Source organism: Stegostoma tigrinum, chromosome 6 (genome assembly GCF_030684315.1).
Source record: "Stegostoma tigrinum isolate sSteTig4 chromosome 6, sSteTig4.hap1, whole genome shotgun sequence".
Lineage (NCBI taxonomy): Eukaryota > Metazoa > Chordata > Chondrichthyes > Orectolobiformes > Stegostomatidae > Stegostoma > Stegostoma tigrinum.
The window spans coordinates 46642183-46666298 of NC_081359.1; the positions used below are offsets into that span (position 1 = coordinate 46642183).

The following is a 24116-nucleotide window of genomic DNA, read 5'->3' on the forward strand; positions in this document are numbered from 1 at the left end:
AATACATTGCTGTTCTTTGACTGCTGGGTCAAAATCCTGGAATTCCCTGCTTTAGAGCATTTTGAGTCAACCTACAGTATTTGGACTGCTGCAATTCATGAAGGTAACTCTCTGCCACCTCCTTAAGGGCAACGCATAATGACATCCCAACTCATTTATGTGCTGACCGATTGAAGGCAAGTGTGCCAGATGCCACCTTCCTGTCTACTTGCGACTCCAATTTTAAGGGACTATGCACCTATATCCCTAGGTATTTTTGTTTGGCAACACACTCTCCAGGCCCCTACCATTTGAGTGTATAAGGCCTGCCCTGATTTGCCTTTCACAAAATGCAACATTCTACATTTATCTAAATTAAACTCCACCTACCACTCTAGCCCATCTGATCAAGGTCCCTTTGTAATCTGAGATAACCTTCTTCACTGTCCACTACACTACCAATTTTGATGCCATTGCAAACATACTAACCATATCTCCTACATTCAAATCTAAGCCACTTATATAAATGATGAAAAGCAATGCACCAGGCATCAATTTTTGTGGTGCACTACTGTTCCCAGATTTCCATTCTGAAAAACAACCTTCCACCACCACCCTCTGGATACAAAATTGGTTTGAAGATAAGAAACAATCAGCTAGTTCTCCCTGGATTCCTTGTGATCTAACTTCGCTAACCAGCCTACGTTGTCAAGTGCCTTGCTGAATTCTGTATAAACAATGTCCACTGGCCTGTCGTCTTCAATCTTTGTCACTTCTTCAAAAAACTCAATTCTGTGTATAATGAATAGTAGTGTTATTTGCAAGCTACTGACTTTAAAATCTGGAACAATACATCCATGAATGCAAAACATATATTTTGTTACCGAAATAAAACCAAGTTTTAAAACAATGTAGCTTAGAGTAGAAACATAAAACTTGACAGGTTCACTCCATTTTAAACAATTTCTTGATCAAAACTTTTTTCTGAGTCTCAATTTTATGATTTAAAGGAGATTTTATTAATATCATGCCTGTGACATAAATCGCCTTCAGGAACTTCACAGGAGCAGTATAAAACAAAATGATATTAAACAGCATAACATAATATTTAAAAAATCACAATTGCATTATAAATAGAAGCTGTTATAAGGATCTGATATGGATGTTTAACCAATGGAATTTGATTGAAGACCATTTGTGCTTGGATCACCAGAGGAACTGTACACTTATCAGCAAGAACATTACTTTTTCTAGTTGGATTCAAACCATGCTTCCTACTTTAAATCTTTTCTTCTTTTAAATTTTTCCACTTCCTGGATCTCTCTTCCTGAATCTCTCTCTTGGGATGTCGTTTTGTAAGTTCTCCAGTGTCTGGCCATTAGTCTAGTTTCTTTAAAAAAAGTGTTCCTTTGTTGGCATTGCTGGCTGTCTCTATTTATTGCTCATTCCTAATTGCCCTTGAAAGCAGTTATGAGTTGGCTTCTTCAGTTGCTGCATCCGCAGTGTTTTTAGGAAATGAGTTCCAAGTTAGCGAAGGAACAGCAAATCAGTGCCAAGTCAAGTTGGTTTGTGGCTGTGAGGGGAACCTGGAAACATTGGTGCTCCTATGCATCTTCTGCCCTTGTGCTTTTAGGTGTTAGAAGGTGAAGGCTTGGAAGTTATTCTTGTAGAAATCTTGCACCCTGAAGTATGATCTATAAATGGTGCACGCTGCTGCCACTGTGCATTAACGGTGGAAGACGTGAATGAAAGTGGTGAATGTTGTTCTGAACAAGTGGGCTGCTTGGATATGGATGGTATCGAGCTTCTTTTACAGTTGTTAGAACTGCACACATTAAAGTAAGTGGGGAGTCTTCCATCACACATCTGACATATAGAAGACATTTCAGAGGTACCTGGATGAATACATGAATAGGGAGGGAATAGAGGGATACGGATTGAAAAATGGCAGGTTTGTTTTTAGATTAATTAGGGCATGATGGTCAGCACAGGCTTGGAGGGCCGACGTTCAACATGGTTTAATCTGGTGAACGGGATTTGGGGAGTGACAGTGAGTTTTCCACAGGATTCTGAGCATCTTGCCTCTTGTAGCAGCAGTAATTATGTGGCTGACGTACTTTAGGCTCTGATCTTTGAGAGTCCCCAGGATGTTGATAGTGTGGAATTCTGAGGGTAATATCATTAGCAGGGTAAGGCAGTTGGGTTCTCTTTTGTTGGCTCAGCACTTGCGTGGCATGAATATTACTTGGCACTTGTTAGTCCAAGTCTGGATATTATCTAAGCCTTCCCGGAAATTGACGTTGACTGCTTTAGTATTGGAGGAGTTGCAATTCGTGCTGAATGTTATGATTTCTGATTTTGTGCTGGAAGGAGGTTAATGAGGCAGCCAAAGGTGATTGGACCATAACTGTGGTGATCACAACTAATCTCCTTCTGCTGTGTCTGATTCCAACCTGTCGAGTTTTTCTGCCCACCCCAGCTGCTGCAAGTCCCATTGCCTTCAGCTTTACCAGGGCCATGTTTTGTCAAATGCTGACTTGATTTTCAGTGCAGTGACTGGCACCTCTTGTCTGGGGAGTTTATTGCACTTTTGTCCATGTTTGAGCAAAGGCTGTAGTGAGGTCATGAGCTGAGTGGCTGTGGTAGAACCCAACTGAGTGAACAGGTTACTGTCGAGCAAGAACACTTGATAGCCTCTTCTATCACTTGTTTTATCGACTAGGAGTATGATGACAAGGCAGTATTTGGTCTGCTTTTTTTGTTAACAAAACACACCTGTGCAATTTTCCCTGCTGGCTGGTAGATGTCAGCGTGAGCGCGACTGAAATTGTTCAACTAAGGGCTTGTGTCTGATTTCGTATGTCTCTGTCTAGAATGGCAAGCCCAATTATTGTGTTCCCAAACCAGATACAGTCTGGCATTGGTCGGATCACTGTATCTAATATGAGGCTTTTTCTGTTTTTATCACATCAAGTTCAGCAGAAGTTAAGATTACCTCCTTGAATCGCAAACCATCTTTCACAATTGAACTAAAACATACAGAGCAATGCATGCCATATGTTAATATTTTTGCATGTTGGATATTCTGGGGTGTGAGGAAAGTTCGTTAATTTTAAAACTTCTTGGAATATTAGATGTAATTGTAAATGATTATTTGATTCTTACAACATTTGGAATTAAGGTTTCCTTAATTGTCCATCTTTTTTTACAAATCAGAATGAGAACCAAGAAAACGTAACAATAAAACAGATTTTCAGATGGTGTTGTTTGTTTGTTAGTTTGAATCCTTTGTACTGTTTGAATCTATTATATTGTATTACATTGCATTATTAAATATAAATATGCAGCATTTTTATAATCCATGCTCTGTTACAATGTTAAAGTTAATGTTTTGTATTTTAATGTTTATAGCCCAAACCCTGTCAATATTGTAACATTATTGCTGCCTTCATTGGCACCAAGTGTCAACGTTGTACAAATTCAGAGAAGAAGTATGGGCCACCTCAGACATGTGAACAATGCAAACAGCAGTGTGCCTTTGATCGAAAAGATGAGAGTCGGCGAAAGGTAATGGAAGTGAGCAAAAATTGTTTGGCATTGAAATCAATTTCTCTGATTTTTAGAACTTATAAAGATGTTGTTTGAAAATAGCAATGTCACACATGAAAATGAGTTGGGACTTGTGATCTTAAACCATGAATGACATACAATACGTTGTTCCTAACAGTGACCTAGTGGGATTATTACTAGACTATTACTCCAGAGATGTCCAGAAATGCTCTGGTAGCACTGGATCAAATCCCATCATGGCAGATGGTGGAATTTGCATTCAATTTGAAATCTGGAATTAAGAGTCTAATAATGATCATGAAACTGTCGATTTGTTTATTCTCCTGACAATCTGGTTCACTAATGTCCATTCTTACCTGTTTGGACCTACATGTCACTCCAGCCCTACAGCAATGTCATTGTCTCTTAACTGCCCTCTGGCTAGGCCAGCATTCATTGCCCAGTGATGCACACATCCCATGAGGGAACAAAAAGACAAAATCAGCAATGATTCTGTTTTTTGCTGTGTAACATCCAAAAGACAAGAACAAAAAATTACAGCACAGGAACAGGCCCTTCGGCTCTCTAAGCCCGCAATGACATGTTGCCGGTCATAACTAAAACTCATTACCCTTCCAGGGACCGTATCCCTCTAGACTCCCTTTAAAAGTCACTGTTGCATCTGCATCCACTACCTTCTCCAGCAGCGATTTCTAGTCACCCGCCACCCTCTGTTTTCCAAAAAAAAACTTGCCTGTACATCGCCTTTAAACCTTGCCTGTCGTACCTTTAAACCCAGTGCCCCTGGTAACTGATTCTTCCACTCTGGGGGGGGAAAAAGTGTGTGAAAGCCCAGTTTGTCCATGCCCTTCATAATCTTGTAGACCTCTATCAGGTCACCCTTCAACCTCCATCATTCCAGTGAGAACAATCTAAGTTTCTCCATCCTCTCCTCCATGGCTAATGCCTTCCATACCAGACAACATCCTGGTAAATCTTTTCCATAACCACTTCAAAGCCACCACATTCCTTCTGGTAGTGTGGCAACAAGGATTAAACACAATATTCCAAATATGGCCTAACTGAGGTTCTATAAAGGCGTGATATTACCTGCTAACTTTTAAACTCAGTGCCCCGGCCAACGAAGGCAAGCATGCCATATGCATTGTTGGCTGCCTTTTTCCACCTGCATTGCCACTTTCAGTGACCTGTGTAACTGTACACCCAGGTCCCTCTGCCTGTCAGTATTCTTAAGGGTTCTGCCACTTACTGTATATTTTCCATCTGGATTAGATCTTCAGAAATGCATTACTTCACATTTTTCTGGATTAAACTCCTTCTGCCATTTTCTCTGCCCAAGCCATCTATATCTAGCTGTATCCTTTGATGTGCCTCATCGCTATCCGCAATTCCACCAACCTTTGTGTCATTGGCAAATTTACTAATCAGACCAGTTACATTTTCCTCCGATTCAAAGGTCTCAACACTGATCCCTGAGGAACACCATGAGTCACAGCCCTCCGTTCAGAAACACAGTCTTCCAATGCTACCTTCTGTCTGCTATGACTGAGCCAGTTTTTTTTTCCATCTTGCAAGCTCACTTCTGACTCGGTGCGACTTCACCTTCTGTATCAGCCTGCCATGAGAGACCTGTCAAAGGCCTTATTGATGTCCATGGAGACAACATCCACTGCCCTACCCTGATCGATAATCTTTGTCACTTCCCCAAAAAACTCAACCAAGTTAGTGAGACCTCCCCTTCACAAAACCGTGTTGCTCTCACTAATACGCGATTTCCAGGTGGGAGTAAATCCTGTCTCAAAGAATCCTCTCCAATAATTTCCCTACCACTGACGTAATGCTCACTGGCCTGTAATTAGCTGGACTATCCCTGCCACCCGTTCTTTAAACAAAGGAACAAAATTAGCTATTCTCCAATCCTCTTGGACCTCCCCAGTAGCCAGTGAGGATACAAAGATTTCCCTCGAGACCCTGGCAATTTCCTCCCTGCCTCTCTCAGTATTCTGTGGTATACCCCATTCAAACCCTGGGGACTTGTCTAACTTTTAATGTTTTTCAAGACCCCCCCCAATACCACCTCCCTTTTGATCACAACATGACCAAATTCTGTACACCCCCCCACCCCCAGACTCATCATCCACCATGTCCTCTTCTACAGTGAATACTGACACAAAGTACTTATTTTATACCTCACGCATTTCCTCTGGCTCCACACATAAATTCCCTTCCTTGCCCTTACCCACTCCCTGGCTATCCTCTTGCTCTTTTTATATGAATAAAAAGCCTTGGGATTTTTCTTAACCCTGTTGACCGTTGACTTTTCATGACCCTTTTTAGCCCTCCTGACTCCTTGCTGAAGTTTCTTTTGACTTTCCTTGTATTCCACCCTTGCTTCATGTGTTCCTAGCCTTCAAAATGCTTCCTTTTACTATTTGATTAGGCACACTATCTTTCATTAGTCAAGGTTCTTGCCATACTTCTCCTTGATCCTTCATCCTTAAAGGAACATGCCGGTTCTGAATTCCCAGCAACTTGTATTTAAAAGTCTTACACCTACCATATGTTGACTCGCCCTCAAACATCTGCCTCCAGTCTACCTTCTTCAGTTCCTGCCTAATATTGTGGTAATTAGCCTTCCACCAATTTAGCATCTTCACCTGACAACTACACCTATCTTTATCCATCAGTACCTTTTTTAAAGCTGACTGAATTGTGATCACTGTTCCCGAGCTGCTCACCTAACACGACAGCTCGTTGCCCAGTATGGCCCCTTTCCAAGTTGGACTATCTACATGCTGTTTCAAGAAGCCTTCCTGGATGCTCCTTTCAACATCTGCCCCATCTGAGCCCCAAGCATTAAGTGAACCCCAGTCAATGTATGAGAAGTTAAAATTACCCACGACAACAACCCTGTTACTTTTACATCTTGCCAAAATCTCCCCACATCTGCTAGCTGTTGGGAGGCCTGTAGTAAACCTCAAACGTTGTGATTGCTCCCTCCCAGTTCCTGAGCTGTACCCATATTGCCTCGTGGTATAAGCCATCTGAGGTGTCCTCCCACAGTACAGCTGTGATATGCTCCTTAACAAGTAGTGCAACTCCCCCACCCCCTTTATATCCCTTCTATCCTGCCTGAAACATCTGTATCCCGGAATGTTAAGCTATCAGTCCTGTCTCGCCCTTAACCAAGTCTCTGTAATAGCAGCAACATCATGGTTCCAAGTACTAATCCAAGCTCTAATTTCATCCGCCTTAAAAGTTACACTTCTTTCATTGAAAAAAATGCATTTCAGTCCACCGTATCCGCTTTGATCAGTAAGCACACCCTATCTGGTCTTACTCTGCGTCTTACTGGCCCTATTTTCTAGTGTCCTTTCTGTCCATTCTCCTTTTACTTTGGTTCCAAACCCCCTGCCAAGCCAGTTTAAATCCTCCGGTGTGACACCATCAAGCCTCCCAGCCAGAATATTTGTGCCCCTCCCAATTTAGATACAACCCTTCCTTCTTGTATAGGACCCGCCTGCCCTAGAAGAGATCCCAATGGTCCAGATATCTTAAACCCTCCCTCCTACTCCCATCTGTATAGCCATGTGTTGATCTATACAATCCTCCTATTTCTAGCCTCATTGGCACATGGCACAGGAAGTAATTTTGAGATTACAACCTTGGAGGTCCTGCTCTTTAAATTTCTACCTAACTCCCTGACCTGCTGCTGTAGGATCTCGTCTCTCATTCTACCTATGTCATTAGTACCAATATGTACCATGACCTCTGGCTGTTCACCCTCTCCCTTCGAAATGCTTTCTGCCAGTTCAAAGACATCCTGGACCCTGGCACCAGGGAGGCAACACACCATCCTGGAGTCTCTTTTACGCCCACAGAAGTCCTTATCTGTACCCCGAACTGTAGAATCCAGATCATCTAGCTCTTTTCATCGTTTTCTGCTGTCTCTATTGGAAATTTTTTTCTTGAATTGAGTCAAATGTGCCTTTTATGTTTGCAGAGATTATGTGAAATCTTTTCAAGATAAGACTGAAAAATTACCAATTTATAATTAGAATACAGTTTCAGCATTTCATTAGCTTTGCAGTGAAAAACATGAATGTACAGTAGATTTAAGCAGTACTAAATACTCACGTGTTTTATTCTTTCATGGGTTGTGGAAGTCAATGGTATGGCCAACATTTATTACCCATTCCTAATCATTCTTAAATTGTTGCTCATTAGGCTATTTTAAAGGGCACTGTTAATGTGTAAAGCAGACCAGCCCAGTACTATGGATTTTCTTCCCTAAAGTGAATTGAAATTTTTTTTTGTGAAACAGCAATCAATGTTAGTTTCATGAACACTAGTACAGAGACTAGTTTTCACTCTGGAATTTTAAAAATTAATTTGTATTCCACCAGCTGCTATGATAGGATTTGAACCTGTGCCATTAGTTTGAGCCTTTGGATTGCTAATCTGATATTATTACACTGTATTGTCGACCAATGTAGTAAATGTTGTGTGGCTAAAATGTTACCATTTTTAGTTATATTTTCAAAGTTATTGCAATTGGGCTTGCTAGAATGTTAAGTGCATAATTTGATGTAGTTAATCACTTGCTTGTTATGTCTTTAAAATCACTTGTGAACTGTCATCATTTCATACTATCCTTACCAGGTGGAATACATTATGATCATGGCTGATGTTATAATTGAACAAGTTAGATCCCAAAATGCAGTCTAACTTGAAAGATCAGATTTTATTTTGTTTTGTTTTCTTCGTTCGCAATGTGGCCTTTCATTAGAACATGCAATGCTGCAGACTTGAGTTTAACAGTAAAGCAGAAAGTTATTATGTACAAGGAATGCATATAAGATGGAACAAGCCAAACTACTTAAACATTTTTTTGAAATCCTTCAAACTAGTTAAAATGCAATTCCATCTATCTTATCAATACCACTTTACAATATTCAAATGCTACTGAGATCCCTTCTCAGTCACAGCTAAAAGGCTGACTTTCAGTTCCTGGCCTTGAGAATTTGTTAACTACTTCAGTTATTCACACAACTCAGCTTGATTTTTCTCTGCTTCAAATAGCATAAAATGTATGGCTTAGAAAGGGTGGACGCTGGGAAGTTGTTTCCGTTAGATGGGAAGACTAGGACCCGTGGGCACAGCCTTAGAATTAGAGGATGTGAATTTAAAACGGAGATGAGGAGACATTCCTCCAGCCAGAGTGTGGTGGGCCTGTGGAATTTATTGCCACGGAGCGCAGTGGAGGCCAGGACATTAAATGTCTTCAAGGCAGAGATTGATAAATTCTTGATCTCACAAGGAATCAAGTGCTTCGGGGAGAGTGCAGGGAAGTGGAGTTGAAATGCCCATCAGCCATGATTAAATGGCGGAGTTGACTGGATGGGCCGAATGGCTTTACTTCACTCCTATGTCTTATCATCTTGTGGCCTAACCCCTTCAGGGTTCTGTGCAAACATTTCTCGTCTTGGAAGTTTTAAATTAAGCTCTAATGCTTTAGTAGCAGCTGATTTTTCAACTCTTCCAAATAAAACCCTTTCTCCAGGAGAAACCTTTTTACTTTCAATGTTCACTGGGATTCCTGAGAGCTGATACTAAAAGCTTTCCAAGGTATGCGTTTTCCAACCGAGTGCATAAGTCTCATTCTTCTATATTGGATGCAAACTAGCTTTTTTTTTCCAGTGTTTACTCCATCTTAAAATAAAACACTCTCAAAGTCAACAAATTCTCCCTCTCCCTGTCTATTTTCCTGGCAATTGCACTATCTATCGACCACCCCGTCTGCTTTTTGATCCAGAATCTAAGGCTAATTGTGTTGACATCTATAAACCTCATCCCTTGCATTACAAGTAATATCAAGTGGTATTTGATTTGTTGTTTCTTGATTTTTGTTTTGCTCAAACAGATAAGTAGGTGAAAGACAGAGGAGGTGATCAGTCCCTCCTTTTCTCTTATTGGTGGGAATTTAGGACATGAGGGTAAAGAGAAGCCAGTTGGGGAGGAGTCTGAGACTGATTGGGGGAGAAAAATAAGCCAAGACATGAGGCCTGTATTTTGGTCTGCCTGCTATAGGAAGGATGTTGTGAAACTTGTAAATCTTTTCTGAACCCTTGCAAGGATGTTGCTGAGGTTGGCGGATTTGAGCTATTGGGAGAGGCTGAATAGGCTAGGGCTATTTTCCCTGGAGCATTGGAAGCTGAGGAGTGACCTTTTTATAGAGGTTTATAAAATGATGAGGAGCATGGATAGCGTATAATAAGATCTTTTCCCTGGAGTGGGGGGAGTTCAAAACTAGAGGGCATAGTTTAAGGTGAGAGGGGGAAGATTTAAAAGGAACTGAGGGACAACTTTTTCAAGCAGACGGTGGTGTGTGTGTACAGAATGAGCTGCTCAAGGAAGTGATGGAGGCTGATACAATTACAACATTTTAAAAGATATCTGGATGTTTATATGAATAGGAAGGGTTTAGAGGGTTATGGGCCAAATGCTGACAAATGGAATTAGATTTATTTAGGATATCTTATTGGCACTAGCGAGTTGGACTGAAGGGTCTGGTTCCATGCTGTACATCTCTGACTTTGACTGTATGTAGAGAGAGAAGAAATGCCAGTGGGGAGGAGACTTGGGGATCAGAAACTGGGTGGAAAATGTGTGATTTCAGGATAAGTTGTACATTCATTGGTTGGTAAGTAACTGACAATTTGAACACCCATTCTAAATTGCTTTCAGATAAAAATAAATTGGGGATATATTTTACAAATGTAAAACTAAAGACCAGTAACAAATTTAAGAATATAATTTAAAAACTAATTAAGTAAAGTTGTTCATTTGTTTGCTGAGCTGATTGTTCAGTGGTGCGCAGACATTTCTTTACCGTTCTAGGCACCATCACGAGTGCAGACTCTAATGAAAGCATTGGTGTTCTCCTCTGTTCCGAATGTGTACGACCCTCTGGTGCGGCGGGGTCTTGTCACTTCTGGTTCTGTTTTTTTTTAGCAGCAGTCTGTATATAACAGTCTGAGCAAAGAGGTCCTTCTGCAGCTGTACAGGGCCTTGGTGAGACCGCACCTGGAGTATTGAGTGCAGTTTTGGTCTCCAAATTTGAGGAAGGACATTCTTGCTATTGAGGGAGTGCAGCGTAGGTTCACGAGATCAATTCCCGGAATGGCGGGACTATCGTATGTTGAAAGATTGGAGCGACTGGGGTTGTATATGCTTGAGTTTAGAAGGATGAGAGGGGATCTGATTGAGGCGTATAAGATTATTAAGGGTTTGGACACTCTGGAGGCAGGAAGCATGTTTCCGCTGATGGGTGAATCCAGAACCAGAGGACACAGTTTAAAAATAAGGGGTAGGCCATTTAGAACAGAGTTGAGGAAAAACGTCTTCACCCAGAGAGTGGTGGATATATGGAATGCTCTGCCCCAGAAGGCAGTGGAGGCCAACTCTCTGGATACTTTCAAGAAAGAGTTAGATAGAGCTCTTAAAAGATAGTGGAATCAAGGGTTTTGGGGATAAGGAAGGAACAGGATACTGATTGTGGATGATCAGCCATGATCATAATGAATGGTGGTGCTGGCTCGAAGGGCCGAATGGCCTACTCCAGCACCTATTGTCTATATGGTGTCTATTTCTGAGTTTGTTAATGGAGTCCCGTGTTGAGAAGCAGGCCTCCAGAAATTCCCTTGCATGCCTGTTGTATGCTTGCCCATTAGACATTGGACAAACGGGGAGAAAACTGATGACCAGGATATACGAACACAAGCTGGCAGTAAAAAGACATGACCAACATTATCTTGTCTTGATACACACAGCCAATGAAGACCATCTGTTCGACTAGGACAATGTTACTATACTGGACGTGCAAGGGAATTTCTGGAGGCCTGCTCCTCAACACGGGACTCCATTAACAAACACATAGAAATAGACTCTATTCAGACCGATACTGAAAATAGAACAGAACTGGAAGTAATAAGACCCACCGCACCAGATGACCATATAAATTTGAAATGGAGCATAGCACCAACACTTCGCTTAGAAGTAGCATTGATGATATTGCCTAGAATGGTTACGAAACGTCTGCCCACCACATAACAACTGACTCAGCAAGCAAATGAACCACCACGTCCAAAACCCAATCCACAAATTTTGCCTATACCTTAACTAAATAATTTAGAGACGCAGGGCTGGTTAATGTGTTGTACCTGCATTATGCACATAATTGTGGTTTAAAGTGACCACATCTATAGCAGGTATTGGTTGCTGAAGGTACTCTGACTCGTGGTTGATGAGCTGGAGTCCGAGCTTCGAACGCTGATGTACCCGGGAGAGGAAGAGTTACCTGGATGCTGTGCTTCAGAAGGAAGTCACACCTTGTAAGTGAAGTGCTTCAAATTTGGCCAGTGGTGAGGAACAGAAGGGTGTAAGGCAGGTAGAGGAATCTTGAATTGAGCATTGGGGCAGGCTCACCCGTTGTCCAACAGATACTTACTTTCTGTGTGGATGATGGAAAGGACTGAAGGGAGGATGGGCAAACTGGTTGCTGCACCATGGTATAAGAGGCCATTCAAGCAGGGGGAGTAGAAAGAAATGTAGTAGGATATTTTATAATTAAGTGTACAGATATTGTAAACAGAATATAGAGCCCCGTAAGGTGTCTTGCCAGTTTGGTGCCAAAATAAGGGACATTTCAAAGTGGCTGGAAAGAGTATTGAAGTTGGAGGGGAAGAATCCAGTTGTTGTGACCAAGAACATAGGCAAGAGTAACCACAAGATCCTGTTTGAGGAATATTAGGAACAAAATTAAAGAACAGGACCTTTTTTTTTAAAGATTATAAACTCTGGATTATTATCTGAATCATGTGAAAATTGGTATGGAGATAAGAATTAGGGAAGTTAACGCATGGCTAAAGGAGTAGGAAGGGAGAGAGGCGTTCTATTTTGTGAGGCACTGGCATCATTATTGGGACAGAAGAAAATGTCCCAGGAGGAGGACTCCACCTGAACTGAGCTGGTACCACTGTCTCTTTTAAAGGGTAAATAAGTTGGACTTAAAACTAGTAAAGGGGGGGGGGGGGGAATGACGGCTTGATGGAAGTCTGTACTGTTTCAGAATCAAGTAACATGACAGAGTAAAGAAACTGCAATCTTACTTCAGATATGGCAGGAAATGTATTGATTAACCTGAAAAAGAGAGAATTAGTAAACGGGTGATTAAATCATCAGTGCTAAGGGACAGATTACAGTGAATTGCTAAAGAAGAGTTCTAAACATGAATGAATGGAGTACAAGAGTATATGAGCTGCAGGTACAAATTTAAATTTGATATTAAGATACTGTGACATGACTGCAAGATGGTCAGTATTGGGAACTAAAGAATCAGGTTATAAGGCTTGCAGGATGGACAGGGAAAATGGCAGCAAGTGGCCTCTTGATTAGAAACAAAATTTATTCAGTGGTGAGGAAGAACAGTATGAGTGGAAAGCATTCAATGGAAATTGCGTGAAACTGAAGAACATTAAAGGGCCTAAAACTATAGTAGGTGTTGTGTATGGACTCCATGTAGCAAAGGTCCACAAAGCAGCTTTAAAAAAAAATCGACTAGAGCTTATGAAGGGAAATTTGCCAGGGACATCAAAATCAATAAGAAGAAATATTTTAGTTACATAAAGTGGAAGTGGGTGGTCTCAAGTAATGTTGGTCTACCAAAGATTGAAATTGTAGATGTTGTCAATGACTATGGGGAAATGGCAGACAGGTTGAATAATTACCTTGCCTCTGTATCTGAGCAGAAAAAGAGAATAATATGTCAGAAGTTTTGAGGAAGTTAATAGTAGATGGGTACAGGGACTGAACATAAATAAGATGTTGGAAATTAGAAAATTTTATGCAATTAAGAAGTGGTAAATCACCAGCACCTGATAGTTTCCATCCTAGGGTGTGAATGGGAGTAGGGGAGCATATTGTAGACACTCCAACGATAATACCATCAGAGCTCCCTCTACAGGAGTCATCCTTCTGGATTGGATAATTGCAGTTGTAGACAGTAACACAAAATTACAAAGGGATATTGGTAGATTAAGTGAATGGGCAAAACTGTGTCAGATGGGGTTCAGTGCAAGTAAATGGAAAGTTTTCTATTTTGGACCGAAAACACATTTTTTAGGTAGTATGAAATTAAATACATTGGATGTTCAAAGATTTGGGGTTGCAGGTGCATTGTTCATTAAAATACCATGAAAAGTGCAGACAGCATTCAAGAAAGTTGATGGAATGTTGGCCTTTATATCTAGGGGACTGGAATATGAAGATGCAGAAGTTGTATGGAACTCTGGCCCCTACTTGGAGTAATGCGAGCAGATGTGGGCACCATATCTTAGGAAGGATAGAGGGAGTGTAACATAGATTTATGTGAATGATGCAGGGACTTAAAATATGAGGAGAGATTATACAAATTAAACCTATTCCCTCTCCCATGTGGAAGGCTAAGGGGTGATCTGACTGAAGTTTTCAAGATATTGGGCAGCACCGTGGTTTACTGTGTTGCCTCATAGTGCCAGGGACCTGGGTTCATTTCCAGCCTTGAATGACTGTTTGTGTGGAATTTGCACGTTCTCCCCATGACTGCCTGAGTTTCTGCAAGTGCTCTGATTTTCTGCCACAAACCAGGGATATGCAAGCTCAGTGGATTAGTCATGGTAAATGTGGGGTTACAATGATATGGTGGATCTGCATGGCATGCTGTTTGGTTTGTGCAGACTCGATGGGCCAAATGACCTTTATCTGCACTGTAGGAATTCAGGAAAAGACACAGTTTATCTTTTATCAACAATTTCCACTGGTCGGAGATTCTAAAACTAGGAGGCAGAAAAATAATAACCTAAAAATGAGGGTCAGACCATTCAGGAGAGACATTCGGAAGCACTTGAAGATACAAAGTGTAGCAGAGATTTGGAACTGTCTTCTACAGTTAGCTGTAGGTGATCGATCAGTTATTAATTTTAAATCCAAGATTGACAAATATCTGTTAGAAGCAAAGGTGTTCAGGCATATGGGTTTTAGACAGATATATAGCATTAGGCCACAGACCAGCCATGAACTCGTTAAAGGTAAAAAAGGCTCAAGGAGCTCATGATCCTCTCCTGTTCCTAAACTCATACAAGGTTTAGGTTGCATGGAGACAAATGAAAAGGCTGTAGTTACACTTGTCTTGGAGGAAGTTACACAGCTGCAATTTAATCACCAGGGTTTTGATGCTGTATAATGTTCACAAACTTGTTAGATTTCTTTAGTTATCTTCAGTTCTCCCCTGTGTAATTATACAATGTAATGCTTTTTTCAGTTTAACCATTCACATCCCTACTTCTCACCGCCATTGATATTTTGAGTTCACCTTGAAGTTTGAAAGCTTTGCAAAACAAATTGGGAGTAAAGTTAAGGAAAAGTGTGGCTGTAAGTGCCTGTGTGTATGACAGGTTCTTTCAAATTGCAAGGTGGCTTTTTTCCAACTTTTTAGCTTCTGCCACTCTTAAAATATTTCAAAAACAATGGATTACCATTTGCCTTTTTTTTAGGGGGGGTCAATAGACAAAGGTGGAAGTTTAAAAATCAGTGAATAGTCCCAACATTGCTGATTCATTCTGGAGAATTTTGTTTCTCTCCTTTTTCTTCCTTTTGAGAAAAATTAATTGCATTTCGTTGGGTTGGGAGAATTGCACGAGTGAGGTAACTTGGGAATTCCTGTCCATCCAAGAAGAGATCAAAAATCTTTATGAAGGTGCAAAAACAAAATCAATGGTATTTACAAATGACTTGCCAAAACTCCTTTTTAGCATTGCCCATCCCACAGCAAGTATTCTTCTGGCAGTAACGTTTGAATTTATTGGCAGCTAAGGTACATCCAACAGATTGTATTTTCTAAAACAGAATCATGGATATCATATAAACAATTCTCTCAGCCCATTTTGCCAAGCTTTGAATTTATTTTATTTATAGGTTGATGGAAAACTGCTGTGTTGGCTCTGTACACTTTCATATAAGCGTGTTCTGCAGAAAACAAAAGAACAAAGAAAGAACTTGGCCTCTCACTCCTCCTCGTCTTCAACTTCATTACCTGAAAAAGAGGTCTCTAAACATCTTCATAGTGCTAGTCGTCACAAGTGAGTTTATTATTAATTTATCTTTAAAACAGATGTCATGCATTCATGTCAAGTACAATTTTGTCATTCCGGTTCCTTGTTTTATTGCCTTTCTAGACATTGCATATTTTGAGCATGCTTATAAATTTCAGTCAATTTAATTATTTTCTTTTCTACATTTCTAACCAAATGGGTCTCTTTTAAAGTGGAGTTTTAGCATGTCTTATCACTGTTTATGTAGTTACATTTAAAGTAGAATTCTTGCATAATGTTTTCTCATTTTGGCCATTCTTCTTTCACTGTGAATCCCTGTCCACTGCCAAGTTCAATGCCCGTTAAAAAGATTTTAAAGTTAGTTTTTCAGTTTGGTGATGCAGTCGAAGAAATTAGCCTAGACAGAGAGGAGGTTCCATGTCATTTGGTAGGCTTAGAAGTACATAAATCTCAAAGGACGAATGATAGGTATCCTGGGTTGTTGAGTGAAGCAAAGGAGGAATTAGCAAGGGCACTTGCAAGAATTTTTAAACTCCTTTTTGGCCATAGGACGGGTACTGGAGGACAGCCAATGTGGTACAGTTACTCAAGAAGGGAGCAAGGATTAAAGTAGGAAACTACATGCCAGCGAGTTTACTGCCTTAGTGGTAAGGAAACCTGTTGGAAGCAATTCTGAGGAACCGAGTTATTCTGCCTTTGGAGATGCAGTGATTAATCAAGAACACTCAACTTGGTTTTGAATAAGTGAAGTCTATCTGACCAATGTTTTTTATCCACTCATTGGATGCAGCATTGCTGGTCAGTCAGCATTAATTGCCTATGCTTAGTTGCCCTTGAGAAGGTAGTAGTGAACTACTTTCTTGAACTGCTGCAGTCCTTGTGCTGTAGGTTGACCAGAATTCTGACCTACTGGCAGTGAAGGAATGGGATATATTTCCACATCAGGATGGCAAGTGGTTTGGAGGGGAACTTGCAAGTTGTGATTTTTCATGTATCCAGTTGCCCTTGTCCTTACTTATGGAAGTGGTCATGTGTTTAGAAAGTGCTGAAGGAGCTTTGGTGAATTTCTGCAATGCATCTTGTACATTGTGTACACTGCTGCTGAAGAACGGTGGCTCACTGGTTAGCATTGCTGCCTCTCAGTACTAGGGACCCGGGTTCGAATCCACCCTCAAGTAACTGTCTGTGTGAAGTTTGCATTTTCTCACTGTGTCTGTGTGGGTTTCCTCCGGGTTTTCCGGTTTCCTCCCACAATCCAAAGATGTGCGGGCTCGGTGGATTGGCCATGCTAAATTGCCCGTAGTGTTCAGGGATGTATAGATTAGTTGGGTTTATAGGGGGATTGGTCTGGGTGAATATTCTGAGGGTTGGTGTGGACTTATTGGACCGAAAGGCCTGTTTCCACATTGTAGAGTTTATACTATTTATAATTCTATGATCTATGAATATCAGCGATGAAGGGATGAGAGTCTTGTGGATGTGATGCCACTCCAGGCAGGTTATTTTGTTGTGGATGGTGTCGAACCTGAGGTGGGGTTGGAGCAGCATCTATCCAGGCAAGTGGGAATTATGCTATCACACTCCTGACTTTGTATCCTGTCGATGATGGACAGGCTTTGAAGAGTCGAGACATGAGTTCCTTGTTATAGTATTCATAGCTTCTGACTAACTCTTTAGCCACTATCTTTATGTGAGACCAGTTGAATTTCTGGTCAAATCCGGTGATGGTAGTGCCATTGAATGTTAAGGAGCGATGGTTTGATTCTCCCTTACTGGAGATGGTTCTTGCCTGGAATTTGTGTGGTGTGAAAGTTATTTGTTACTTGTCAGCCAGTGCCTCAATATTGTCCAGGTCTTGCTTGCGTTTGAACATGGACTGCCTCAGTATCTGCGCAGTCATGAATGGTGTTGAACATATACAATCATTGGCGATGTTCCCCACTTGTGACTCGGGGAGTGGGGGGGGGTCATTGATGAAACAGCTGAAGATGTGTGGGCCTAGCACACTACCCTAAGTAGCTCCTGCAGAGATGTCTGGCAGCTGAGAAGACTGTCCTTCAAGAAGCACAACCATCCTCTCATGTGCCAGACTTGATTTCAACCACCATAGACTTTGCCCCCGATAACCATTGATTCCAGTTTTGCCAGGACTCATTGATACTGCATGTGGTCTAATGTGACTTGATGTTAAAGGCTGTCACTCTCACCTCACCTCTGGAATTCAGCTCTGATCTCCATGCTGGAACCAAGACTGCAATAAGGGCAGGAGTTGAGTAGCCTTGGCCAAGCCCAAACTGGACATCACTAAGCAGTTACTGCTTGATAGTGTGGTTGATGATATCTTTTGTCATTTTATTTATGATTGAGAGTAGACTGATGAGAGTGTAATTGGCCTGCTTGGATTTGTCCATTTTGTGCACAAAACATGTCATTCCCTTGTTCAAGAAAGGGAATAGGGAAAATCCCTGGAAATTACAGACCAGTCCGTCTTACTTCTGTGGTGGGCAAATTATTTGAATTATGATTATTTGGAAAGGCACAGTTTGATTAGAAATAGTCAGCATGGCTTTGTGAGGAGGTTATGTCTCTCAAAACCTTGTTGAATTCTTTTGAGGATGTGACAAAACACATCGATGAAAGGAGAGCAGTGGCTGTGGTGTATATGGATTTTAGCAAGGCATTTGATAAGGTTCCACATGGTAGGCTCATTCAGAAAGTAAGGAGGCACAGGATTCAGGGAAATGTGGCTGTCTGGATACAAAACTGGCTGTCCAATAGAAGACAGGGTGGTAGGAGATAGCAAGTATTCAGCCTGGAGCTGGGTGGCCAATGGTGTTATGCAGGGATCTGCTCTGTGACCTCTCCTCTTTGTGATCTTTATAAATGACTTGCATGAGTAATTGGAAGGGTGAGTTAGTAAGTTTGCCGATGACATGAAGGTTGGTGAAGTGGGTGGTGTGAAGGGCTATTGTAAGTTGCAACAGGACATTGACCGGATGCAGAACTGGGCAAAGAAGTGGCAGATGGAATTCAACCCAGAAAAATATGAAGTGATTCATTTTGGTCGGTCGAATTTGAATGCAGAACTGTAGGCTCTTAAACTCAATTCCCCTGCCAATGAAAGCCAACACACCATACACCTTCTTTACAGCCTATCAACTTGGGTCGCAACCTTGGACCCCACGATCTCTGTTTCTCCACACTGCCAAGAATCCTGCCATTAACCCCCTGTCTCAAAAACTCCACTACCACTGGAGAAAGATATTTCAGAGACTTTTTTAAGTGACTCTTGCATAGGTGCATGGAAGATGGTAAAATGTAAGGTCTGCATGGTAGATTGATCTTAGTAGGAGAATAGTTCAACCCAACATCGTGGGCCGAAGGGCCTGTACTGTACTGTATTGTTCTATGTTCAACGTTCTAATATACCTGAGTAATTTTCCACATTGTCGGGTAAATGATGATAATGTAACTATATCGGAACAGCTTGGTTAGGGGGAGAGGCAAATCCCAGTGCGCTAGTTTTCACTATTATTGCTGGAATGTTGTCAGGACCCATAGCTTTGTAGTACCCAGTGCCTCCAGTTGTTTCCTGATATCTTGTGGAGTGGATGGAATTGACTGAAGTCTGGTATCTGTAATGCTGTGCACCATTTGGAGGAGGCCGAGATGGGTCATCCAGTCAAATGCACTGTCTTGCTCTTCTATTATTTTGAGGATGGGGATATTTATGGAGCAACTGCCACCAGTGAATTATTTGATTGTCCGTTGAAATGTAGCAAGACTTCAGAGCTTAGATTTAATTTGTTAGTTATGGATTGCTTATCTATGTCTGTTACTTGTCACTTATGCATTTTGGCATGAAAGTAGTCCTTGTTTTGGTAGTTTCCACATTGCCATCTCATTTTTAGGTATGCCAGTGCTGCTCCTGCCATGCTTCCTGCAATTGTTTTTGAGCCAGGATTGATCCCCTGGCTTGATGGTAATGGCCGAGTTGGGGGTATGTCAGATGATGAGGTTGCACATTGTGCTGCAGTACAATTCTACTGCTGTTGATAGCCCACAGCCTCATGGATGCCCACTTTAGAGTTGCTAGATCTATTCGAATTCTGTCCCATTTAGTGTGGTAATAGAGCCATGCAATGCAATGAAGGGTATTCTGAACGTTAAGGTGGGACTTGGTCTTCACAAGTCGCTTTGTCACTGTCATGGATGGTTAGGTCAGCAGCTGACAGATTAGTAAAGATTAGGTCAAATATGTTTATCCCTATTGTTGGTTTCCTTACAAGCTGCCGTGGACCCAGTCCTTTTAGGTGCTCCCCAGCTTAGTGGTGGGCATTGAAATGTCCCATCCAGAATACGTTTTTGTACCCTTGGCACCCTCAGTGCTTCTTCCAAGTGTTGTTCAACATGGTTCATAAGCCAAGAGAAGACCATGTGTGTAATCAGGAGGTTTCCATGCCTATGTTTAACGTGAAGCCTTGAGACTTCATGGGGTCTGGACTCTCAGGGCAACTCTCCCACCTTTTGGGCAGGTCATATCTAAGGATAGTGATGGTTGTGTCTGGCATATTGTGTTAATTATGTCTATAGCTTCACTACTGTGAAAGACAGCACCTAATTTTCGGACTAGCCCCCAGATGTTAGTGAGGAGAACTTGGCAGGGCTGGTTCTGCCAGTGCCATCTTTGTTGACTAGGTCAATGCCAGATAGTCTGTTCAGTTATTTCTTTGTTGTGACTTTGCATTAATCACTACAGCAGAGTGGCTTGCTAATCCATTTCAGAGGGTAGTTGAGAGTCACACACCTTGTTGTGCATCTAGAATCACATGTTGGCCACGCCAGGTAATGATGGCAGATTTCCTTTCCTGTAGAACATTAGTCATTAATGAGCCATTAGTGAACTTACATGATTTTTTTTTCAAACAGGTGACCAGATGTGTGGAGGAACCCAATCCTTCGTAGTCTACTTTGATTTCACTAAGGCTTTTGATGAAGTCCTGTATGGGACACTATTGGCAGGAAGTGGAGGGTAATGTTTGATGGGTGACTTTAGACTAGAATGTAAAAGTAAAAGAACTGCAGGCACTCGAGAAGAAACAAAAACAGAAATTGCTGGAAAAGCTCAGCAGGCCTGGTAGTGACTGAGTTTCAGGCCCAGTGACCCTTCTTCAGACTGATTAGTAACAATTGGACTTCAATCCAAATAAGTAAGTTGGTACACTTGAGCAGAACAAACAAGTCAAGGGAATACTTAGCCAAAGAATTGTATAGCACAGAACCAGGCCTTTTGGTCCAACTTGTCCATGCCAAACAGATATAGTCTCATTTGCCAACATTTAGCTCAACCCTCCCCATGCATGTACCCAACCAGATGCCCTTTAAATGACAGCTGTACCTGCTTCCACCACTTCCTGTGGAAGCTGATTCCGTACATGCACTACCCTCTGCGTGAAAAAGTTGCTTCTCCAAGTCTTTTTAAATCTTTCTCTTCTCACCTGAAACCTATGCCCTCTAGTTTTGGACTCCTCTATCCTGAGAAGAAGATCTTTGGCTATTCACCCTATCCATGCACCTTCGTGATTATATATAACCACCATGCAAGGTCGCCCCTTAGCCTCCAACACTCAAAAGGCCAAGCCGGTTCAGCTTTGCCCTACAGCTCAAACCTTCTGATGCTGGCAACATTGTTAAATATTTTCTGAACACTTTTGAGTTTACCAATAATGAACAGTTGGACCCCAGGAAACACTGATGATCAGAGGGATCTCAGAGGTGTATGAACACTGGTCCCTTCAGGTATCAGGGCAATTGGATGATGTGGTTAAGAAGTCATGAGATTCTTGGTTTTTTAGCTAGGGCATAGAGTTTAAGAGCAGATTGGTTAGGCTGGAACTGTAGAAAACATTTTTGTTAGGCCACAGCTTGAGTAATTTGGGCAGTTCTGAAATCCACACTGTTGAATGGATATGATTGAACTGGAGAGGGAGAGGAGATTTACTGGGATGTTGCCTGGGCTAGAAAGTTTCAGTTGTGAAGACAGATGGTTTCCTTAGAGCAGTCGACATTGAGGGCAGATGTGATTGAGACGTATGTATGATGAGTGGCACATATTAGAATATATAGACAGGAAGAGACTTTTCCCCGTGATGGAGGGATCAATGACCGGGGTCGTAGATTTAAGGTATGGGGTAGAAGATTTCAAGGATACTGGGAATGTGGAACTCTCTGCCTAGAAGGGTAATAGAAGCAGAAACCCTAGCATTTAAGAAGAATTTAGATGTGTGCTTGCAATGCCAAGGCATACAAGGCTAAGGGCCAAAAGCTGGAAAATGAGATTAAAGTAGGTGGTTATTCTTGATCTGTCTGGATACAGTGGGCCGAGGGTCTTTTTTCTGTCGTGTAGATCTTTGATTGTATGAATGGAAAGTTTGACAAAGTACTTTCGAACCCATAGTGTTTGTAGAAAATAATTGGCATGAATAGAGAATTGGCTAATGGGGAAGAAACAGTGAGTGGGGATAAGGTGTTCTTTTTCATGTTGGCAACGTGAGACTGGTAGAGTTAGTGGCCGGTGCTGGAACTGCAACTGTTTCAATATGTATGCGTGACTTGGATAAAGAAAGTAAATATACTGTAGACAAATTTTCAGGCAAGAGAAAAATAGGCAGTTTTTAAAAGAGAGAACAATTTTACAGAGAAATTTATAGGTTAAATAAGTGTGGGGGGGAAAAAGTTGGCAAATGGAATATAAAGCGGGAAAATGCAAAATTGTTCATTTTAAAAGGGGGAACACAAGAATAATATTTCAGTGAAAAGAACACTGCAGAAATCTGCAAAACAAAGTGACTTGGTATTTGTGCACAAAGCACAGAAGGCTAGCACACAAGTGCAGCATGTAATCAGAAAGGCTAATGGGATGTTGGCCTTTATTTCAGCGGGGTTGGATTATAGGAATAGGCAGATCTTACCACAGCTGTACATCTGGAGTACTGTGAACAGTTTTGGTTTCATTATTGAAGAAAACATATTATTTTATTGGAGGCAATTCAGAGAATGTTCACCTGGATGATCCCCAGTATGGAGAGTTTGTCTTCTAAGTAAAGTCTGCACTTGGGACTATATTTATTTGAATTTAGTAGAACTGGAGATAACTTAATTGAAACATGAAGGATTCTTGAGGGGATTGACAGGGTAAAAACTGAGCAAATGTTTTCCCTCCGAGGAGAGTGTAAGACTGGAGGGGAGAGTCTCAGAATAAAGGGACCCCAATTTGTCATGGACATGAGGAAGAATTTCTACTATAAAGATTGGGAGTCTTTGGATCTCCTTGCCACAGAGAGCAGTGAGGGCAGAATCCTTATGTATATTTAAGGATAAGATGGATTCTTGATCTGTAGGTGAATTGAGAGAGATCAGGAGAAGGTAGGAAAGTGTATATCTGTCAGATCAAGCCTGACCTTATTGAATGGTAGAGCAGACACTCTGGCAAGAGACCTGCTCCTGTTCCATTTCTAGTGGTTTTGTAGAATGTTGCTAAAAATGATTGATTATCCATAAGTTTTTCTCCAATACCCCTTGCCCAATATCCCTTGCCATGAATTTTTCTTTCTTTGTGGGTGCTAAAGCTGGCATTTCTTGTCCGTCCCTAATACACCACAGTCACCCCAAGGATATATCTTCCCAATTAAGGTGAAACTCCATTTAAGCTTGGTTTCCACCAGTCAAATCTTAGTTTTTAATCCAAAACTGCCAAAAGTGCAAATTAAGAAAATAATCAAGCGGATGTTTTCCTTTATTTGCATAACTCCAAATTCAAAAATGATATCCCTGTGTGTTATCTGATGTGGCTTAGGCCCTGATGGGGGAAGAGGTTACAAGTTTAAAGTAGTGTATTTTGAAAGGAGCTGATTAATTCAGCGAATTGGCACATAGTTAAACACCTGGATGATTTCACTATTTCAGCATCTCTGACCAACAGTGTTAGCTGACTTGCCTTAGGATGAACAGTTTAACGTCCTTTTTGATTCATGATTGCTGCCCCTCCTTGACTGGCTAACATGAGCTTCCAGCTTCTGGTATCAGTGGTGTAGGATTCAAATGGCTCTGACCCCAAAATTTGCAATGAGGCTATTTGCATAAATGTGGTGTAATCTAATGTTCTACTTCGCCCTATATCCATACCACACATTAACTTGCTTGGAAATTTGATATACATAATACTTTGCATTCCAAATAACACTATATGCTAAGCTGCTGAACAGATTTTGTACTTCTGTTTAAAATGAATAATCTTCTTGGAAAAGTTAACAAAGAACACCTGACCATATATTTCAGAATTGGCGGCCTAAGTCCAGAGCAGCAGCATGGCGTTTGGAAAATGAGGTAATATTTAGCTGTTCTATTATAAAATAGTTT

General features: G+C 41.3%; 1 protein-coding gene across 6 annotated transcripts in view; it reads left to right on the top strand.

Moving 5' to 3' along the window:
• fam76b (family with sequence similarity 76 member B) overlaps positions 1–24116 on the top strand; it is an 80828-nt gene that overhangs the window by 16598 nt on the left and 40114 nt on the right. For all 6 annotated transcript variants that reach the window (XM_059646538.1, XM_048532491.2, XM_048532494.2 and 3 more), the window contains 3 exons: positions 3391–3546; positions 15562–15725; positions 24036–24083. In XM_059646538.1, the coding sequence (XP_059502521.1) occupies positions 3391–3546; positions 15562–15725; positions 24036–24083 (368 nt within the window). The remainder of the gene's footprint in view (positions 1–3390; positions 3547–15561; positions 15726–24035; positions 24084–24116) is intronic.